The sequence below is a fragment of the Drosophila simulans genome, chromosome 2L (assembly GCF_016746395.2).
Source record: "Drosophila simulans strain w501 chromosome 2L, Prin_Dsim_3.1, whole genome shotgun sequence".
Lineage (NCBI taxonomy): Eukaryota > Metazoa > Arthropoda > Insecta > Diptera > Drosophilidae > Drosophila > Drosophila simulans.
The window spans coordinates 934,254-956,291 of NC_052520.2; the positions used below are offsets into that span (position 1 = coordinate 934,254).

A 22,038-nucleotide genomic window follows, 5' to 3' on the forward strand; every position below is an offset into this window, starting at 1 on the left:
TTGCTTTCACCTTTCGTAAAAGCTCTGGATGCATAAGCAACTGGGAGTTGGTGGCCATTATGGTTTTGAGTTAAAACTGCGCCACACGCTTGCTTGCTTGCATCTGTTGTTATGCAAAATTCTTTGCTGAAGTCTGGGTACTGCAAGAGTGTTGGGTTAATTAGCTGAGATTTTAAATGTATGAATGCTTTTTGACATTCATCTGTCCACTCGAATGGAACATTCTTTTTACATAATCTTGTTATGTGCCGCGAATAGTCGGCGAAATTTTTGATAAAACGTCTGTAGTAATTGCAAAATGCTACAAAACGTCTAGCGCTGTCCGCATCATGTGGAACTGGGTAGTTCTGAATGACATCATATTTTTTGTCATCCGGCAAAATTCCTTTGTCTGTGCATTTGTGTCCCAAAAATGTGACTTCATGCATGAAAAATGAACATTTTTCAGGATGTAACTTTAGGTTGTATTCCCTGCATTTACCAAAAACTTCAGTGAGGTTTTTAAGCATATGTTTTTCGGAACAACCTATGACTATTAAGTCATCCATATAAAGGAATGCTTGAGACGGTTCTATTCCGGAGAATGCTATAGTCATCATTCTTTGGAATGAATTAGGCGCTATTTTTAAGCCAAATGGCAATCGCGTGAAACGATATGAGCCATTGCTGGTTGAGAAAGATGTTATATCTCTCGAGCCTTCATCCAGTTCGATTTGATGAAAACCTGACATTAAATCAAGGCAGGAGAAATATTTTGCTCGACCAAGTTGGTCCAAAATATCATCTATTCTCGGTAGTGGAAATTTGTCAGCTAAAAGTTTCTTATTAATTTGGCGATAGTCTATTACTAATCTCCATTTCTTTTTATCAGAATTCGGGCTTGACTTTTTGGGTACTAATAGCAAAGGGCTATTGTACTGTGAAACTGATGGTTCAACTATTTTATCTTTTATTAATTTCTGAACTTGGGCTTGTATTTCTTCCACTTGACTATGAGGACTTCTATAATTTTTCGTGTATACTGGCTCATCATCTTTTAATCTCAACTGTTGTTTATAAAAATTATTAACTGTTATAGGTTCTGATTCTAATGCAAATATATCTATATATTCGCTGCATATATTTTCTAATTGTGATTTAAACAATTCGGGGAAATTTTTCTTTAATTGAGATAAGACAGTTTTATTTCTGTGTTCACTATTTGCCTGAACTACATTGTAGTTCGAAAGTGGCTCATATTTTAGAGTGTCCATATTGACTAATTGGTCGGAATCGGTTGTATTTAAAATTCGGACAAATGTATTACTTGATGTTGCGATTGTATTTGCAACATAAATACCAGTTTGAATTTCCTGGTTTGGAATTAAAATGTTATCATCTTTTGATGATACTATTAATCTTCGGACAACTTGGGATCTTGCTGGTAATAACGTTGTGTTAATACCAGAGCTGTATGCTATGGGAATATATATTGGAAATTTCAAATTGTTTGGTCTAATTATAAACCAATCTTCTTCTTGGTTTAAATCGATTTGGCAATTATATTTTTTTATGAAATCTATTCCGATTATTCCATCACACGGTATTGGAAAGTTTTTATCTACTAAATGAAAATCGTGTGGGATAACATATTTACCTGTCTGTATCTCAATAAAAGTCTGTCCTCGAGACTGAATTTTCTGTTGGCCTATGCCTTGAATGTTTATTTTATTGGTTATTTGAATATTAGAAAATTTGTCAGAGTTCTCTTTGAGAATAGAGATATCTGCACCTGTATCAAGTAGAAAAACTAGTTTTACGCCTGTTTTGGCATGAATGAATGTAGAAAATATGTTGAGATTATAATTGATGGTGTATACTCTACGATCTTCTTCTACTGAGTACCTAAAGGCTGTTGCGAGTTTCCCTGTTCTTGGATTACTCGTACATTGGCATTGTTTCTGTTGTAGTTGTTCTGACTGTTGTTACGGCCTCTGTTTCCATTATAACGGCCTCTGTTATAGCCATTATAACGGTTATTATTTCCATTATAGCGGTTTTGATAACCGTTATTCTGGTAACCGTTATTTTGGTAACCGTTATTTTGGTAACCGTTATGGTAGTTGCCTCTAATACTATTGTTATTAAAGCCTCTACCGCGGTTACTACCTCTATTGGCATTTCCGTATCCTCTATTGGGTCTGTTACCTCTAAAGTACATCACTTTATTGATGTCACCGGTAACTCTTGTACTCGTTCTTATGTATGCGCTTATCGCTGCATCCATAGTGGTGCAAGTCCCTGCTTCCAGTACTGTTTTGATACTTTCGTGCTCAGCACGATGTATCATGGTTTCAATTGCCTCTTTGGTGCTTAGACCAGTGGCATGTTCTAGAGGTATACCCTCATCGATATAGGAAGCTTCTAAAAGTTTTCTCAGGCTATCAACTTCAGCGGTAAATTGCGTTGCAGTTTTACCTCTCTGCTGAACTGTTGCTAGCTTTGCTTTGACATTACTGGATGTCTCACCGACAACTACTTTCTGCAATTTGTTTATAATTGCTGGAATTGTCGTTTCATTGTCAACTGAGTTCAAAATTGTGCCAACTATTTTTGACTTAATGACCTCAACTGCAATGTCTTCAAATGGTCCCTTAGCTAGGTCTACCAATTTGATTGCCTTAATGAATCTTTGTAAATGGATCTTTTGCCCATCAAATTCTGGCACTGTGCAGGCGACTTCCCTAATGTAAGACCTAATGGCAGCTGCTTCTTCTGCCATGGTTAAGTTATTTTCGGAGTCGGCTGCGTTATTTGTTTTATCGTCGTTCTTCAGCATTAATTTTGCTGGTATAGTTAGATCGTGAAGATCTTCCTCTTTAATGTCTTCCTTGACTATAGTCCTATCTTCCTCGTCAGAGTTAGTGCTGTCTTCATTCAAATTTATTCTTAGTGGGGTGTTTACTATGGTTGGAATTTCTATCTGGAGACTGAATTTATTTTTTATAAATATTAATTTTTCTCTTAATGTCACCAGTAGGTTCAAAGCCTTAGCACACTGTTTGCGTTCCAAATTCTTTCTATTTTGTTGGATCAACTCTCTGATTTCATTATAACTATTTACCAAGACTTGGGCATTCCTATTGATTGTTACAGCTTGTGTTGATCTGTTTTGCGTTAAGCACTTATAGGATTTTCTGAAATTTTCATTTGGATCTTTTATCTGATCAACAAGCTTTTCCCAGTCCATGCTGTGGTATACTCATAACTTCAAATTTATTCATTTGTATATATTTTTTTTTTTTTTTAATGTAGATAAATTCAATATTACGTTTTATATTTTTTTATTTATTATTTTTTCTTCATATAATTTTTCTCATATTTTCATTCATAATTGACTTTATTAAAGATCTTCCTTAAATATTATCTATACCGTTAGCAGTGCTACGGTATCGTTTCTTAAGACACTTGTTATGCAGTTTGTATATTTTTATTAATGCATTGGATACCATAATTAATGCAATTACAATTAGTATTATGGTTATCCAGAACAAGTCTGCATTTTGGACTTCTACTTTATTTATTACATTGGCTGTAGAGTCCACAGTTTTAGTGTCTATTAGACCCATTTTGGGTATACTAATTTTATATTTTGGAGAATAGAATAGAAAATTTCCTTTGTATATACTTTTATTTTCAGTTTTACTTATTTCATTTGTCTCTATAGACATTTATGTTTGGAATTATCTATTTATAAAATCTTCCAATGTTCGCAAGAGTATAAAAAAAATTGTATTTTACATTGTTGCCTGCCTGATTCTAGCTATGGCTTCACGGGCCATATTGGGTTAACAGGGCATAATAGTATATGCTCCGTTTTACAATATTTCTTACAATTTTTCTTATCTATATATATTTTATATTTACTTTATATTTATATATATTTATTATTATATTCTGCTGTTGATGATGCTCATCAGGTGTCAGCTGGGCGTCGCCGGGGGTGGCACGCTGACACTCCCTCGCTGCTGTCTATTTGTTGGGTGTCAGCTGGGCGTCGCCGGGGGTGGCACGCTGACACTCCCTCGCTGCTGTCTATTTCTTCGCCGCTGAAGACGTCGATGGTCGCTCACAAGTCCCCAGGCAGTGGGGACTCCAGATTCCTTCGCAGCCAGGGGGGCAGGACTTCTTTGGTTTTGTTAATGCTGGTGCTGGTGCTGGACATGCCTGGTATTTTGGAACTTCATTAATTGTGGGTATATTTTTAATATTATCTGAGTGAGTTTTCTCGAGCTTATGGGTCTTTAATTCTTGCTGATATTGCAACAAGTGGTCTAGCTCTGCATGTAGCTTTAGAGCTTTCGACCAAACCGGTGGCGTTTGCTGACCGTATATTAGCCACCTTACGTGGGCTATACGTTTATTCAGCTTAGTTTTCAAACCGCCACGGTGTTTGCCCATACTCAATAGAACTCTACTCACTCAGATTTTTCCTTGGTTTTTGCAGTTCCATTTAATTAGTCCAGTCTTCTTCCAGTCCAGTGTTCCTTTGTTCCTTTGTTTTCACCAGCTTTGGTCAATTCGTCCAGCGTTGGAGTCCTGTCACGGTCGCCATGTAATGATGAACTCCAATTAAGAACACAAGTCCGTTTTAAGTTGAAGGCAGCCGTCGGGCTGACATATATTTATTCAATTTCTTCTTTTGATTTTAGAGTAGGCAGAAATGGTTCTGCCAGCTCAACGTCTACAGAGTCTCTGATTTTACAGTTTTGAATATATTTGGACTTAGGCTAATCCGCGTAGCTGCGCTGCCGGGTACGCCAGCGGCGGAGCGGCGTTCTTATGTATATCTTATATATCTAGGCTTATCGGGAGAGCGAGCTAAGTATGTACGTATGTAATATGCATTTGGTCGGCGTGTGAATGCTGACCAAGCACTTATACTTTTTGGCCTTCAAGTGGGCAATGCACTTATACTTTGTGGCCTTCGAGTGGGTGATCATGTTACATCCGCCCTGGCCTAACTGCGTGCATAAACATAAACATAAACATAGCAACAAAGTGCTGTCATATGTTAATATGCTATTTTATTTAATTGTTCTTAATATTGCATAGGCACATACTACATAATGTCTAACCTCATTGGTTTGGTTAACTACATTCAGGCAACAGGCTTTTCTCCCAGTGTACGGATGGGTAATAGGAACGGCCAATGGTCCGTATCGGGGTCGCCGTTTACGGGCTGCCTGCAGGACGAAAATGGAGGCTGTGGACTGCATCTGCAAGTGAATTTGATTTGCAGGCTGATTTATGCGTGCGACGCTCGAGTACTTTTGCGTAATTTGAGCTAATGAAAGTCAACAGAGGCAGTATCAAGGAGGTGGGACGCAGGACGCAGGACGAGGGACGAAGGACATGGGCAGCCGAAGAGGGGACACAAGTGCGTATGAATAATCAGGGTTTAAAGCGAGGTCGTAAATAAATTAGTTTTGCTGTTGACACGACAAATTGACGTGGGCGGAGCTGGGAAGCGACTCCGGAAGCCGGCAACCCTATTACTCCGCTCCGGATGCAGCACAATGGTGATCTAATGAGCACGCACTGCCTCCCGTCCCCCGCCTCCTGCCATTGAGCCTTTGAGTCCTGGGCCAGGGACTTTCTTTCATTTTTTCGCGCGTAGTTTCTTGCAAAAGTTTCGCCTAGTTTGTCGGAATGGCATTGGGGATGATAGGCGGGGGGCTTTTGGGGCGTGTCCCTTTCGACCCTGTCAACTAAATGCGCTCCATTGTTGGGATTGTTGGCGGCAGGACGAGTTCGTCCTTCCTCATCCGCCATGACGATTGTGTCGCAGCTCATTAAATCCAAGGCAAGACAGCAAAAGGCAAGCCACAAAAATCCTTTGCACTCGCACAAAGAGCTCCATTGTGCCGTTCCGTCCAGTCCGCCGGCCACATTCAAAATGCCATTAAAAGCATACTAAAATTAATTTGTAGCAATTAGTTGCAAATTGCCAGAAAGCAAGGCGGCCAACGGCCAAAGGATGAGTGCAGGCGCTTCTGTCCAGAGAAATGGCTCAACATTTTTATGTGTTTTTGCTCATTTAGAGAGCTGTCTATGGCCATGCCGAGCAAAATCATAAAAACCCACTGCCAATTGCTCCAACCGAGCTCCTCCTCTATCTTTTCTTCTGCCGGCGAAGTAGTGGAGCATAAATAAATTCTCTGTTATTTTTGGCAATTATTTTCACATTCGACTACATTCCTGCCCCCCGAAAGTGGGTTTGTGTATCTCTTGTGTCGAACTCATTTGTAATTTGCAGCTAGTTGGACCGACAAATGCTCGTCGCTCCTTGGAGCCTGGGGATATCAGACAGCTCAAGTCTGGATGATGAAAAATATTAAAAAAAATACAACTCTTTAGGACTGAAATCGACTGAAATTTTCAACTGAAATCGAAAAGAATTGTAAATTGAATTCGATAGGAACCACAATTGCTGGGTACTTCTCATTCGAGATCCAACCCGGAATATAGCCCCCATTTGTTGCTGTTGCTTTGACTGCGACGCCATTAATTAGCCCCCACCTCCAGAATTTTCCCCCGAATTTCCCCGCCCCCCAGCCCCGCCTCCTTTTCACCAAATCCAACTGCGATTCCCAGCAGCGATAGACATCTCGGTGCCGCATTCGTCTTGAGAATGGAAGGGGACTTTGCATGACACATGTTGTCAGCGGGCCCATCATTCTTGCTACACAGTAAAATAATTCAAAATAAGTAATAATTCACTTTGTGCTTATTTAGTTAAGTCTTGAAATATATATTTGTGATGCGTTTCAATTGAAATATGACTTGTTCACTACAGAATTTGAAACCATTTCCAACCATCAGACGTATTTAATACATATGTATGAATCATGAAAAATCAATAGCTTTCTGCTTTTTGTGTGTGTACCATTGGCTGAGACAACTATTCGCTGCGCTAATTGGAAAATGTCACAATTTATTTTATTTTTATGTTTAATTGGATTCTGCTGAACGGAAAGTTTACTTCGGAGGGATGGGCTGCGTCGCCTAGGTACGATGCATGATAATTTTCTTAATTTGCGCGCCTTGATGAGCATCAAAGGCGGGAAAGCGGGAAAAGCGTGGTGATCGGGTGGCGGGGACAAGGGGACAGGCAAGTTGCCTGTGCTAGTGAGAAAAGGAAACTTTTTCCATTTTGCTGATGGCATGCGTACGTGTAAAAGTTTTGCCCACAGCTGCTGGGGAAGCAAGGAGGGGGAGGGGTGCTGCTGCCACAAGGACGACTCTTCAAAGGTGCAAATAAAGTAAATTATTAGATTCTTCTTCTGCAGCTTGTGGATTTCCGCTTCAATTACGTCCGCTGCTCTCGCATAAATTTCACTTGACAAACTTGCTCGTGATAGTTGGCCACCCCAACCGGCAGCCACCCACACTCCCACTCACATTGACAAATTAAGGACTTCCGCAGGGGGCGACATGTAATTGCTATTAGTTATACCCCAGCCAAGCTTAATGAGAGTGGAGCGAACGTGTAATCGCAGCACAAGTTGCCATCTATTCCTTTTTGGATAAGTTCGGAGTCATCCATAGCATAAAGTGCAGCATCCAGGATGCATTCCAGTATAGTACCTACTAATCTCAATATCAACATGAATTTCTTGGCCCTATCTATAAGTTCTATAAGCGCCACAATATGTGGCAACATATCCGAGGCGCCCCTAATGAGCGCTTGAAGTTCTGTGGCTTCTCTTCAACAGGCAACTTCACATGGATTTGGAATCAAAGGCGGCTTTGGGTATAATTTCTCGGGCACATAAATAAATCACGTTGTCTGCCAGATAAAAAGCTTTATTGGCTTCATTATGGCAACGGCATTCTGTTTGGGCTTAATGAGAAATATATGCTGCACGGCGTTGCGTATACGCCGCATAGGCGCTCCTCGCTTGTTGCCGCGTGTCCTTCGCCTTATTTTTTCGTCGAGGGGTGCGCATAATAAATTTTCATTTTAATGACTTAACGCATAAAAACAAAAACAACGAGAGACCCGACAAGATGATGAACAATGCAGGGTGTTACAGGTGCTGTTGTGCGTCCTTGTTGCCGTTTTTACAACCATTTCTTGAGCTCTGGTTCTCTCTGCTTCATTTGTTACGCATTTTCCCGGCTTTCCCCATCGAGCTTTCCATCGCCTGGACCCGAGAGGCGTCGCATAAATGTGTTGGCAAAACATTTTTATGATGACGTGCTAAAGGGAACTCTGGGATCTGTATTCTGTATAGTATTCCGGGATCTGGGATCTGGGATGCGAGATGTGCCCACGCGTCGCCTGCGAGCAAAAAGTTAATTAGAAATTATGCTCGAGCTGCGCAGCTCCGAGCACAAGTATACGAGTAGAGGTGTAATGGCGAACACACAACACCTTTGGGCTTTCGCAATGAGGCTTAAAAATCATACAAACATATAACAAGAGCCATAAACCTCGATGGCACGGGCATAAAGCTAATGAATGCCACTTTTGATGTGTGTGTGCGTAGCAGAAGCGTGACAAGGCTTAAAAGAAGGCTCAGTGCATGCAAAAGTATTTCCTAAATATATCAAAATTCTTAGCTCTTAGTACAAAAACCGATTTGGTTCAATTGAAACTAGCTTAGTACAATTTCGATTTCATGCCATCCAGAAGTGGCTTCTAAAACAATAAACATCTTCAGGCACTCGAAAGAGAAAAGAAAATTACGAATTTTCGTTATGGGAGGACATTCGATGCCATGCGAACGTTGTATCAAATGAAGAGTTTCACATTTTCGCAGTCAATTGTCTTTTATGTGCTTTCGCCGCACTCATTTCACTCCCTCCCAAAATATGTGTACACTCTGCTGTTTTTATAGGGCCAAACATATTTTTCGTTTTTAGCTTTGCATACTTTCCAAGTGTTTTTCATATGCCAGGGTTGTCGAGTGCTTTTGCCGATGTCAAATCCTCGTTTTCTGAAAGCAACACTATTTTAAGAAGTTGCTATGCCCAATTGGTTTTCAAAAAGCCAATGACCCTGCAAACGATTTAGTCGTGATGCGTAAACAAACCTGGCAACCCTAGCTAGGTGAGGGTGTGTTTTTAATACATTTTCGCTTCAACATTTCCACAATAACAGGGAGGAGCGGAGTCGGGAAATTACCATGCCGCTTATCAACACACTCACATCGGCATGAGCATCGTTTTGCTCGATGGCACTTTGGGGAGCAACTATGCAGCGCGTTCGCTGTGACAGTGACTAATAAAAGTACACACACACACACGCTGGCAGCAGATCCTGGCATTCCCACAAAAGCAATATAATAGTCAAGCTGCCTGTCCCCTTCCTCCCTGGTAATATGCCATATTTTCCGCTTTCTTTTTGCACCGTTTTCATTTGTTACTAAAATCATAAACAAATGTTGGTGCAGAGTTGCGCGCTATCTCGCATATGGAATAAAAATGGCACACACAAACACGGCCAGCAAATAAACTGCTCGTAAAGCAAAAAAAAAAATGTGGAAAAAATCAAAAGTAGGGGGAGATAGAGAAAAACCAAATGTTGCGAAAAACAAGTAGAACTTTGTGGTTGTGAAACTCGACGAATGGCATACCTAGTACTCACACAAACATATCTTCCCTGAAATCCGACTCGAAGTACCAAGAATAGGAATAGAAAAGTTCCCTGACATTGAAATATTTATCTTTGCTTTTATGGTTTCTTCAAATAGAGCATAGCCTTCAGTCCAAGAAATACTCATTGTTAAAAGGCATGAGTCGCTGAATCTGTGGGTTTCGAGAGGTTTTCAGGTCGGTTGGAGTGGTGGGGACTCCAACGGGTAGCGACTTAATCTCCATCTAAACGCAATGGAGTCGTAATAACAACAGAAAACAAATAAAAAACCGAGACCTACGGAGCAGACACACAGGATATCTGCGAATACATATGCATGATCTGTACGTCTGTGTGTACATATGGTCGCATTCATAGTTTACTTTTTTCCACTTCATTTTATACCACCACCCCCACTTTTCCTCTGCGGCGGCAGGAAGCGCAGGAAAAATGGCAATTTGGTGTTTTTTTTTCATTTTGCTCATTTCTCTTTTATTTCGAATGTTGACTGACTCCCTGACTCGCTCGCTTTTGCGTCGTTACAAGCTCCTTTTTCTTTTTGCCAAGGATGTGCGGCTGTGTGTGCTGCTGATTAGCCCACTTGGGTGCCATTGGAGTGCTTCATTTGATCCTTGGCCGCAGTTCTAACAACCCCAACCCTCCTCGAGTCCTGTCCGTGTCCATGTCCATGTCCTTGTGCCACCAACATTGTACACACACGTGTCCGCTTGTCCCGCTTAGGTGTAGCTCCTTCTGCCATTCGCCATCTTGTCTCCTGCACTTCTCACTGGCCACAAATATGAGTGTGTTCCGAGCAGCAGCAAAAAACTGGAAAAGCTGCAGGATCAAGCAATATGCGTAGCATCGATGACCTACAAAGGACCTATGTCTATCACTCTTATTTTATGGTATTAAAAACTCTCAAAGCCTAAAGTCTGTATGCCTTGTAATATATCTATAGGGATGAGGTCCTGAGTGCTGTACATCCTGTACAGCGTTTTCAGCGGTCTCTCTAACCGAATTGCTTCAACTCTCCATGTTGCTTACATGCTGCCAGTTACATGGAGTATTGTACATTATTGTGTTGTTGTCTCGCCTCATTTGTGTCCTGCCCCATCCTCTTGCACATTGTCGTCCTTGCTACCATGTCTTTGTGGTCATTTCCAGCTCCTCCCTTGCCCCGAGGCCCGCGTGCCCAAGAGATGACAGGACGCATAAAGAAATTCCCGCAAAACTGCTGGCTGAGGAACAATGAATTTGCCAGGGTATCGAATGCTTCGACAACCGCCACCCACTCGAACCCTCGGAGCAGTCGTCCTAATTTGGTCATTACCCAGGTTGATGGGATCGTAAAGTGGGGCTGTGCGTTTGTGGGTCCTTTTCCTGCTGCTTCTGACAGGGTAGGGACAATTTTCAGGTCATTTAATTCAAAAGTCATATGTTGTCGTAATTGAAATCCGCAGGGCGGAAGGCAGGAGCTCAAACGGAAGCAGAAGCAGGAGCAGAAACAGAAACAGAAGTCCACTGAATTGCATAATTTGATTAAAATATTACGGCGTATTTATTCTTGGGCCCGGTTTCACTTTTCTGCCCAAATCGAATATTTCATGCGAACCGCTCGAAATATTTTCCAGCGGTTGACCCCAAGGGAAAATCTGATGGGGAGGAGGGCGGAAAAGGGCAATCTTTGCTGACTCGGAAAAGGCGGCGGAGATACAAGCAGACAACCAAAAAGTAGTTTGGTGTAAATTTACATTTTATATTAAAGTGACGCAGCTGTCGTTTCTGTTTTTGCTCCGGGCAAAATGAGTTTTTAAGCGCTTTCCGTCCTCATGTGTGTGTGTGAAACCGCAGAAATCAAGGCAAAGGACAACATTTCTGGGGGGGATTCCTACGTGGAGGATGGCATGCGTCCTTTAGGCGTCTAATTTCCCTGCTCATTCGGCGCCCGAACATCATTATCGAGGACTTCTGTGCTGCCCTTTTTACCGATTACCGATTTTTGTGTGGCTGCAACTAATTAGTGGCTGCACCTGCTCATCACCACGTCCCGGAAAACCCATTGGTCCTTTGGCTCGGGCCATTAATAATGCTTTCGCTGGCATTGCGGCCATCTCCGCGTGGCCACGTCATCGGATATCGCCGACTGCCCCTTCACGGAGGAGACTCCGTGTCATCTGCTCGCCGCCTCATTTTTTAAACCGCTCGGTCTGCGAAAACCCCAAGCCAAACAAGCTGATAAAGTTGAAAGCAGCCACATGAGTGAGTTTGCTTACACGCGAAACTATGATCGTTAATCAAAGTGCATGTGATAATCCAATTCGATTAATTCGTTTATTAAATATCATGCTTACAGCATGTTCAAACTTACAAGTTAAATAGTTTTAAACCATTCTATACAATCTGCTACCTTTTTCTCGCAGTGCAGCATGACGGCCAGCAAGCGACAAAGCACACGATTAAATTACAAAATGTCAATAACGATAACGAAATGAAATTGATTGAAACGAGTGGCGACCACACAATGGATGCGACATCCCGTGGCATGAGTACGTTTATGTGGACGTGGCTATGTGCTGTGCTCCCGGACCTGGACATCGTCATTCCCTGTCGCGTGATAAATGATGCGTGTGTGCTTGAGTGGATGACACCTTGCCGATATGGCAGATATGCGCCGCACAATGGCATGTCAATTAAAATGCCCGATGTTGAAATCATTCGCAATTAATTCATAATTAAAATGCGACACATTATCAAAAGCTTGCAGCGGGGTGGTATTTACACAAATTGCGAATGAATATTTATGAGGGACCGCCAGCAGCGTTCACTCGAAGGGTTCATCGGGTTCACTTCGTTCACTTGGGAAAAACTAGTTGCAGTTCCGGCGAGCACACCTCAGTTCCCCTGGTTCAACTGGTCCTTTGCAATGGTGCGGACATTTTTCGGGGGCTTCCAACTTTGGCAGCCCGGAGCGAGAACAATGAAATGCACTTAAAAGCATTTAGTTGTTGCGACAAAATGTGCAGCACAGAAATGCGGTTGCCGAAAGCAGGAAAATGGGAGTGGAAGTGCAAGTGGCCAATCCTTTGCAAATAATGTGCGTGAGTAAACAAAAAGCAGGGCTTGACTTTGGCAACTGGTCCTTCGCTTACATAGATACACGCAGATGAGGTCCTGCTCCTTCCAAATTAGCGCCATAAAGTATGCAACAAGCTTTTGCCAGCGCTTTTAATTTGTTCGCCAGCACTACGGCCATCAAATATTCATTTCTGGGGCTTCTGAGAGAACAGTGGGTGGTTACAGATGGCACTGGGCGGTTCTGGCTGGTTCTGGGTGGTGGGAGGTCCATCAGAGTTCAAGACCGGCCTCGTTCTTCAAGGGAAAACTTTCGGCTAATTTGCGTGCGGCAACTAAAACATTTTCCTGGTAGGCGGTTTCTGTGGGGCTTTGTGTGGCTTCCGGTTAACGCTCTGTTCGCAACTAAATTTCCATTCAACTGTCATTTGCGAGGGAGCAGCCAAAACGATGCCAAGTCGCCCGACTGAATTTTAATTTCACTGTCATAAGCAAGCGATTAATGACTGACAAGTAATTAAATATGCTGCGATAAGGCGGCTCGGAAAACCCCATCTTCATCATCATCTGCGCCGGAAAAAGGCGGATGGAGCTATCTATCATCGGGTGGCTGTGATTGGGCCATAAAATTAAATAAACGGCTGACTAAATTCCACTATCAAATTGAATTCGGCAATTTGTCCCTGCACTCTGCAGCTCCGTTTACTATGCAAAGGATCTCGGATGGAGGGCACACTGTTTATGTTGCCTGCTTGGCCCATAAAAAAGAGGCGGACTGCGGTTCTCCGCCGGAAATCTCATTTTGTTTGTAAATCAGCAATTTGCAGCCGGGCACAGGACGTTCTCGATGTCGTTGTCGCCTCACCAACACACTCGCAAAGTGGGAGCACCCACATTGGTACACTGCGCGAAAACTTCACACTTTCTTATCACTAAAATACTAGCTTGATCTGGAAAAGTTTTGGAATGCTAGTGTTTTCTGTTTACTGCTCTATTAATTCCAGTTACATGGCACTAATTTTTCTCAGTGCACACACTCACATTTTTAAACGCTCAATAAGATTGGAAAATTGATGGCGGTATTGCTCATTGGTTTGGTAACGCTCTTCGCCCCGCTTTTCCGGGCACCCTTTTGCTTATCGCTCGGCAGGACTCGCCCGGCAGGAGCAGGCGGCTGCTCCACCCACTTGGTAAGTAAGTAAATCCCTCATTTTCAGTGGAAATAAAAATTGCCCCAGCAGCGTAACGCAAAATAAACACATTTAAGTTGCAAATTGAATTTTGCATAATCCCAGGCGCCGTAGCGATGCCACTTGGGCTGCGTTTCTGTCCTGGGCTTCCGGATCTCCTTATCGCGGGTCCGTCTTCGTCCTGTGCTGTCTGTCGCTCCTTTTTATTTTTCGGTGGCACTGGCACACTTCACATCAGCGCATGAGACGGAATTTCTGATTAGTTGCCATGGATTCCCCTTCGGCGCCCAACACTTTGCACTTGTTTACCCTGCTTTGACTTTGCCGGAATTCTATTTATTTTCGAAAATTTCTTTTGGGACGCGGCACTCTGCCCACATGAATGTCACACACGCAGCAGGCAGGACGCCTCCTCTTCCTAGGCGTGTGATCCTGGGGGATTTACAAAGTAGCCGCGTAATTGAATTTACTTTATACTTTGCCTGATTAGAAAAAGTTGATTGGATTTCACGCTGCCTCATATGGCGGCACAAAATCCTTCTGGTACCCAGATGAATGTGTGTGGGCCAAGTCAATTAAGGCACGTAGACCGTATGGATTTCCATATCTTAATATAGTTAATTTCTAACTATCTACATTTTTGGGAACATGACAGTCTGATTTATCTGTTCTGGCGCACCAATTCTAAAAATAAATTGGCAAAAACAAAGATGCATTGAACGAGATTTGAGATAGCTGGTCACGGATTTGAATTTGGTTGACGTAATGCCGGCTTGATTGCACCTGCAGAGCTGGCTCTTGGCAACCAGATGAATAGAAGTCTCGCTTTGATAAGAGACAAGAGGGTACCAAGGCGATAAGAGGTAGCCCGGCACAGATGGACAGATGGCGCGATCGCCGCACCTGAGATACACCCAGTGACCCCCAAACTGCACCGCGATATCTCCGAGCAGATTCCGAGCACCGGACACTGCGATCGTAGGCGGGACTCTTGGGTATAAAAGCAGCCAGGTGGACGGCAGTAAGGCAACAGTCTTTAGGCATTGGATCCACTGGGTGCATCTGATCCGGAGCAGTTGAGTGTCAAGTGTAGAGTTGCAGGAGTCCGTCAACATGAAGATCGCCATCGCATTGCTGGCCTGCCTGGGCCTGGCCGCCGCTGCCAGCTTCCACCAGACCCACGAGGTCAAGATCGCCGACAAGGCCTTCCTGATGAAGCAGAAGTTCCTCTTCGAGATCGTCTACCGCGTGGAGGATCCGCTCATGTTCGAGGACCACATCAAGCAGGGCGAGAAATTCTTCTTTGAGGAGTCCTACTACACTGTGAGTGGATTAGCACTGGGTGAAGTGTTTCCTCCCCCTAATAACTGATCATTGTGATCCCTTCCAGCACTACGACATGTACATGAAGAAGTTCTTCGAGGCCTACAAGGCCCACGCCCTGCTGCCCAAGGGCGAGTTCTTCGGCGCCCTGGTCATGTCCCACGCCAAGCAGGCCCGCGGTCTGTTCAACTTCTTCTACTACGCCAAGGACTGGGAGACCTTCGCCGCCAACGTCGCCTGGGCCCGCATGCACGTGAATGAGGGAATGTTCGTCTACGCCCTGACCATGGCCGTGATCCACCGCAACGACTTCCACGGACTGATGCTGCCCTCGATCTACGAGATCTTCCCGCAGTTCTTCTTCAACAGCAAGTTTGTGTTCGAGGCGGAGAAGTTCGACTACGAGATGTGGATGAAGATGACCATGTACGAGAAGGAGTACATGGATGTGTACTACAAGACCCACGGAAACGACTACACAACCATGTACCGGTCCAGCGACTACACCTACATGAAGGACTTCAAGACCTGGCAGTGGTGGAAGCTGATGGGTCTGGGCGAGCACTGGTACACCGAGGACAAGTTCATCCTGCGCGAGAACATCTACGAGTTCAACCAGGAGACCAAGTGGCTGTCGATGATGAAGGACGTGAAGAAGTTCTACATGCCCGTGGACTACACCCGCGACCTGAACCTCTACAACAAGGAGTCCAAGCTGTCCTACTTCACCGAGGATCTGGGCTGGAACGCCTACTGGTACTACCTGAACATGGACTACTCCTTCTTCCTGGACGGCAACACCTTCGACCTCAAGAACGACCGTCGCGGCGAGTGGTGGCTCTACAACGTGCACCAGCTGCTCAGCAGGTACTACATGGAGCGCCTGTCGCACGGATTCGGCGAGATCCCCGAGTTCTCCTGGTACCACCAGATCGAGATGGGCTACGACCCCCAGATGATCTACTACAACGGCATCGGCTACAGCTTCCGCAAGAACTACTACGAGATGGAGACCTACGCCAACTACGACATGCTGGACAAGATCACCGGCTTCCTGAAGCGCATCCACAACATCGTCGAGCTGGGCTACTACAAGACCGCCGATGGCCACACCATCGATCTGCGCAAGCCCGAGGCCATCGAGTTCATCGGCAACATGCTGCAGGGCAACGTGGACGCCATGGACAAGATGTTCTACCAGTTCTGGTACATGCTCGCCCACATGTACTTCGCTGACGCCGACTACCACCAGATGGACGTGTACCCCAACGTGATGCTCAACTTCGAGACCATGATGCGCGACCCCATGTACTACATGTTCTACAAGTCCATCGCCCAGGTGTACTTCCAGTTCATGCACTACCTGCCCAAGTACACCAAGGAGCAGCTCCTGATGCCCGGCGTGACCATGAAGCACGTGGAGGTCAGCGACCTGACCACCTACTTCGACCTGGTTGACTTCGATGTGACCAACATGCTCAACGACAAGATGATCTTCCAGGACGGCAAGTTCGTGTGGGACATGTCGCTGTTCGCCCGTCAGATGCGCCTCAACCACAAGCCCTTCACCTACACCTACACCATCGAGTCCGAGAAGGTCGAGAAGGTGGTCATCCGCGCCTTCCTGGGTCCCAAGTTCGACGAGTTCGGCAAGGTCATTTCCCTGGCCGAGAACCGCATGAACTTCATGGAGATCGACGAGTTCTACTACGAGCTGAAGGCCGGCACCAACATGATCACCCGCAAGTCCAGCGAGTTCTACTGGACCGTCAAGGACCGCACCACCTACACCGAGCTCTACTACTACACCATGATGGCCTTCGACGGCAAGTACGACTTCCCCCTGGACATCAGCGAGCCCCACTGCGGATTCCCCGACCGCCTCGTCCTGCCCATGGGCTGGCAGAAGGGCATGCCCATGCAGATGTTCTTCATGGTGGTGCCGTACGTGGCCCCCGCCCACGAGCAGTTCTCCACCTTCGACTACACCTACTCCTGCGGCATCGGATCCGGAGCCCGCTACGTGGACAGCCTGCCCTTCGGCTACCCCTTCGACCGCGAGATCGACGAGTACGAGTTCTTCGTGCCCAACATGTACTTCAAGGACGTGTCCATCTACCACGCCGACACCATGGAGCCCTACTACAAGTACAAGAGCTACTCCAACTACGGCCACTTCGACTACGCCTTCTTCAACGACTACTACACCAAGTACTTCAAGTTCTGAGCGTCGTCGTTGTGTGTGCGGCTTCGATTGCGAAATCCGGAAAACGACCACGGAACGATCTACCCATTGAGCGGATGTTTTTAGAGTGTCTGATACCTAGCTAGTAAGGTGTGCAAAAAGTCTAATAAACTTTCGAAAACCAAGTAAAAGTGGCCCTGTTTTCCATATCTATGCAAGGATCCTAAAATTTGAAAAAATAGGAACTTCCTAATCGGAAGCAACATACTTTCGAGGGTCAAATATTTCCGGCATTTCTACTTAGAGCTCCCAACTGCTTCTGGCTGCCTTCTCATGGATACCCATCCCCTGAGCGGACACATTTGGCTGAACAACAGGCTAATCGCTTCCATCTTGGAAAGCTATCATTTGCGACCACCGTGAAATGCCATTAGCTTGTTGTTCAGCTACTTCTACTAACTCCAATCCAACTACCAACCAGGACTTCAAACTGGAACAGCCTAGAAAAAGGCTTGACGGAATGATGTCGTTGTTGAAACGTTGATGTAATTCCCTATCCAGACCCCCACCCTTCACCATCTCTCCATCTGAAATTGGGCCTTCTTAAGAGAGCAGCATGGATTTCAAATGGGGAGACCAATCCTCGGTTTTATTTGAGCTTCACGACACTGAAACCCTGTTGTCAGAGAAACCCACTTCTCCTCCCGGTCCGGTCCGCCACATCAGGGGACCTCTTGCCCTCCGACTCTTAAGACAATTTGGCACAAAATTAACGGACGACGCCGTCAATCCGTAAAGATATCAAATGTGTCAGGCGAATCCAACTCAAAAAGATGACGACGTATACCTTCTTGTCGCCTCTCATTAGAACAACTATTATAATAATGTTAAAATTTATTGCAAATGTCGGGACGGCGCGAACGCCATTCCCGGCTACCAAAAATTACACGCACGAGTTATTCACATTAGGAATAATCGCAGAGGTCAACTCAGCCGAAGTGCAATGGCCAAGCCTCACTCCGGAGGAACCGCCTTCATGATCACGGTTAACCTCTACGCCAGGTAAGTATGCTTTCCTCCGCTCAGGGGATGGGTTTCCATGAGCTGGTGGCCAGAAGCAGTTGGGAATTATTGTAGTGAGAGTGCGTGAAAGTCTTACCCCCGAAAGTATGCTAGCCCAATGTTACATCCGCAGTTGGGTTGATTTTTGGAAACTGTGAGTTGATACGTGGTTCTTATCTGCATCCACCCTTATATTATATGTAACCTTTGGATTGTACTGTCTGTATCTGTGAAACGTTGATTGGAACCCCATTTAAATGATTATTAATATATTAACGAGCGAATAATGACAATAAGAATTTTAATTAAAACTAAACAATCTGAGCGGCCCACAATAGTTTACAAGCCACGAAAATATTAGCAATAAAATGTTTTGGATGGTGAAAAATCAGCGGAATATGGTTAACCTGACAATGAAACAGAGCATCTTCTGTGCGGAATATTTATGGTAGTAATAAATGGTTTTGCAGAATTCCATAGGCCGCAAAAAACTAATAATCGAAATAGTTTCGATAGAAACTCGATAGAAAGTTCGATGGTGTGAATGGATGGATCAGCGGGAGGGAGACTGTGGCGCCGAAAGTGATTTAATTTATGGCAATTACAAATTGTTATTAGAAATTTGCGGTCAACGAGTGCGCACACGACCGCAGGTGAATATAAAATCAAATGGGAAAATGGGAAATGAACCAGGCTGAAACAGCAAAAAAGCCGAAGAGCAAAAATTATTGTTGACATAAGCCGCATATTCAGTGTGATGTGCGTGAATTGTTTGCTGTTTGTTTGTTTGTTTGTTTGTTTGTTTGCGGGCCACTCGCGTCCTTTTGCATTATTCCAGCACATATTGTGATGCACCGAAGGACTCGCTGCAAATGCATAATTAAACTAGCAAACACGGCCATCAATTTGGCCCTGTGCTCTGTTTTTGATGAGCACTTGACAAAACGCTAATGAAAGTGCCGCAGGAGGAGTGTTTGTGTTTTCGCGGCATTTTAATTAATAAATGTCCATCCCGTTTGGCCGGGTCGTAACCTGGCCAACCGCCCGACCAACTTTGCCACATTAGCTGCAATTCAACTTTATCAATAGGCTTCTAATTAACTGGCACACGGGCCCAGTTACACACACAGCTCGTCCTTCGAGCTGAAGGACCCTTCTACCCACAACACTTTTGCGTTGAGTTTGCTGATCTAGTTTTCGGTTTCCATGTTTAATCAGTTCAAACGCGAATCCGCAGTGAAGCTATCTAATCCCCTTTCGGCTCCTCAGTCACGTATTCCGAGAACATCTAGCACGGAAACGCAGTCATGGGTGAGGAAGTAGTACACTGAAATAAAAATATTGCACATCGATCAAATGAACATAATATATAGTGCATATATAGTACTAAACTGAAGGTTTTCTTGCAGAAGAAGTCACTTGCATTCCGAGGTCTGATATTTATTATATGTGAAAATCTCAGGGAATCTCCATCTAACTTGTGCTCGCCAAGGACCAGGGTGGGTGTCGGGAGCACTTGGGGTATCCCCTTGATGGGCGTCCGAGTGCGTTTCTGCGCAATTATTTGGGCATCATCGGGCTGCCCCCGCAGATGGAAACTTTTTGGCCGGCAAACAGCGAAACTTTGCCATCATAATTTCTAGCTGCCGTGTCGTGTCCTTTGTGCCTGGCCAGGTTTCCCGGAGACGGCTTCTGGCCAGGACGGAGGCGAGCGTGGGCAGCATAAGCAGGGATAAGTGCTCCTGAGTGGACAGGACTCATTGTGCCCGGCCTTCATTAGAGCTGACTGAGCGAATAATAAACAAGAAGCAATCGCCTCCTTTTCCTTTGCGGACTTTTGCTTTTTGTTCCGTTCGGGCGGTGTTTAAAAGCATTTCCATGCTAAAACAAAAGGCCATTCAATAGGATTTCGCCTTTATGGGACTGGCTGCCCAAATGCGGCTTAAGTTAGTGCCTCCTCCTGCAGTCGAAGTCTTTGGCCGTCCAGGACATCCGCAGTTGGCACTCCCGCCGTATTTACATGCTCGCCCCCCCTTCAGTATTTGCTCGGCCAAACGACTTTTCTTCGTTTCCTCTGTTCTCGGTGAAATTCTAAACCTTTTATGGGAATGGGTGGAGATGGTCGTGTGCACAAACGGAGCTTTTAAAATATTCATAGAATGGCTTTAATAACGGCAAATGAGCAAGCCAAACCGCTCCAGTCAGCCCCAAAATGTCATTTGATGCACTGCAACAAAACAACCAACTCCCTTCTATCTAACTTCATCACTAAGCTCATCTACTACCAGTAATGCCTATGATCTATCCCATTTCCCCCAGTGTGGAGTGTTCATTTCACTATCCAATTGTCCATCTCTATCGACGGATGGCAGGAGCAAGTAGGCCACAGGTTATGCGGCAAAAAGCAATTTTTATTTACCAGGGGCTCCGCTGAATCCACCGGCTCCATTCCATTCCGTTGACTGATTGGCGAGACGGCGCCAGAGCGCAAATACTGTGTCCGGGATCCAGAGACCGGCGACCGGAGACAAACGAGGCGTCCATCTCAAGACGCGCACCCCAATCCCCAGTCCCCGATCCCCAGTTTCCGATGGCGAAAGCCATGCCCTATATCGAGCGACTCCATCGGCTTGGTATGCAAATCAGGGACGACGTCGCCGGGCAGGAAGTTGATTAAATGACAAAATAAATAGAAAGTGAAGGATAATGTCAACATTCTAAGTGGTTTTCTTTTAAAAAGCTTAACTGACAATGAACCGCAGGGCAGCGGTCGTCCTGCCCTCCCTTCATCTCGCAGAAAGTTGGGGGTCCTGCGACCACGGCATCAAGTTGAATAAATTATTTTTGTGACTGGCGGGCAGGCTGGAATCCGGAATCGGCTGAGGATGAGGAGGAGGAGGAGGAGGAGAGAGCTGCGGGAGTCCGGTGTTCAGGAGGCAAGTCCTTGAGGTCGCTGCCACAGGAAATTGACTTTGATAGTGCATGAAATTTGATGATAATTTAACATTTTTCAATTTGGGTTTATGGGCCCAAAGCCCACGTGGCGGCTACACTTGAAACAATTGGGAGTGGTCTCGTAGGGTATATTGTAGTAGTATATTGTACATTCATATTTGATTGAATCAATCGAATTTTAATCCTATAATTTTATCACGAATCAACATTGTTGTTGTTTTCAGTGCTTAGTTTTGACTACTTGAGCCAGTTCCTCCGAGCTCACCCCCATATGAAGCCACTTCAAGTGCACGGGGATGATACAAATGGGGGCTAAGGGTGCTGGCAGAGCATCCCCGTCGGCGGCTAATGAGCTGCCCTTATTAAATTGAGCGTGCGGAAATGTTGGACATGGCCAAAGTCAAAGTCTCTTATCCTGACAGCGGCAAATTGTTTTGCCCGCACTGACAAATGCCTGGACTGGCTGGCAAGGATCTCTTTGAGCCGTTTTTGTGTCGCCAATTTAATTGAAAGGACTCCCGCTGGGAGCCTCTTTGGCGCTGTTCCTAATTGGTTGCTCCGGATGCAGCAGATCCTTCGTCCTTCGTCCTGCACGCTGTCCGCTCTTCGAGGACAAATGGCGGCGA

General features: G+C 44.9%; 1 protein-coding gene and 1 non-coding gene across 2 annotated transcripts; one reads left to right on the top strand and one right to left on the bottom strand.

The window, feature by feature from the left end:
* Window positions 1-14,908: 14,908 nt before the first annotated feature.
* On the top strand, window positions 14,909-17,586 carry LOC6730512 (larval serum protein 1 beta chain). The gene is made up of 2 exons (XM_016179344.3): window positions 14,909-15,210; window positions 15,278-17,586. The coding sequence occupies exons 1-2, from the start codon at window positions 15,001-15,003 to the stop codon at window positions 17,435-17,437; spliced, it is 2,370 nt and encodes a 789-aa protein (XP_016022972.1). The 5' UTR covers window positions 14,909-15,000; the 3' UTR covers window positions 17,438-17,586.
* Window positions 17,587-18,300: 714 nt separating this feature from the next.
* On the bottom strand, window positions 18,301-18,465 carry LOC120284259. The gene has a single exon (XR_005543492.1). It is a non-coding gene; the product is annotated as a U1 spliceosomal RNA (small nuclear RNA).
* Window positions 18,466-22,038: the final 3,573 nt, after the last annotated feature.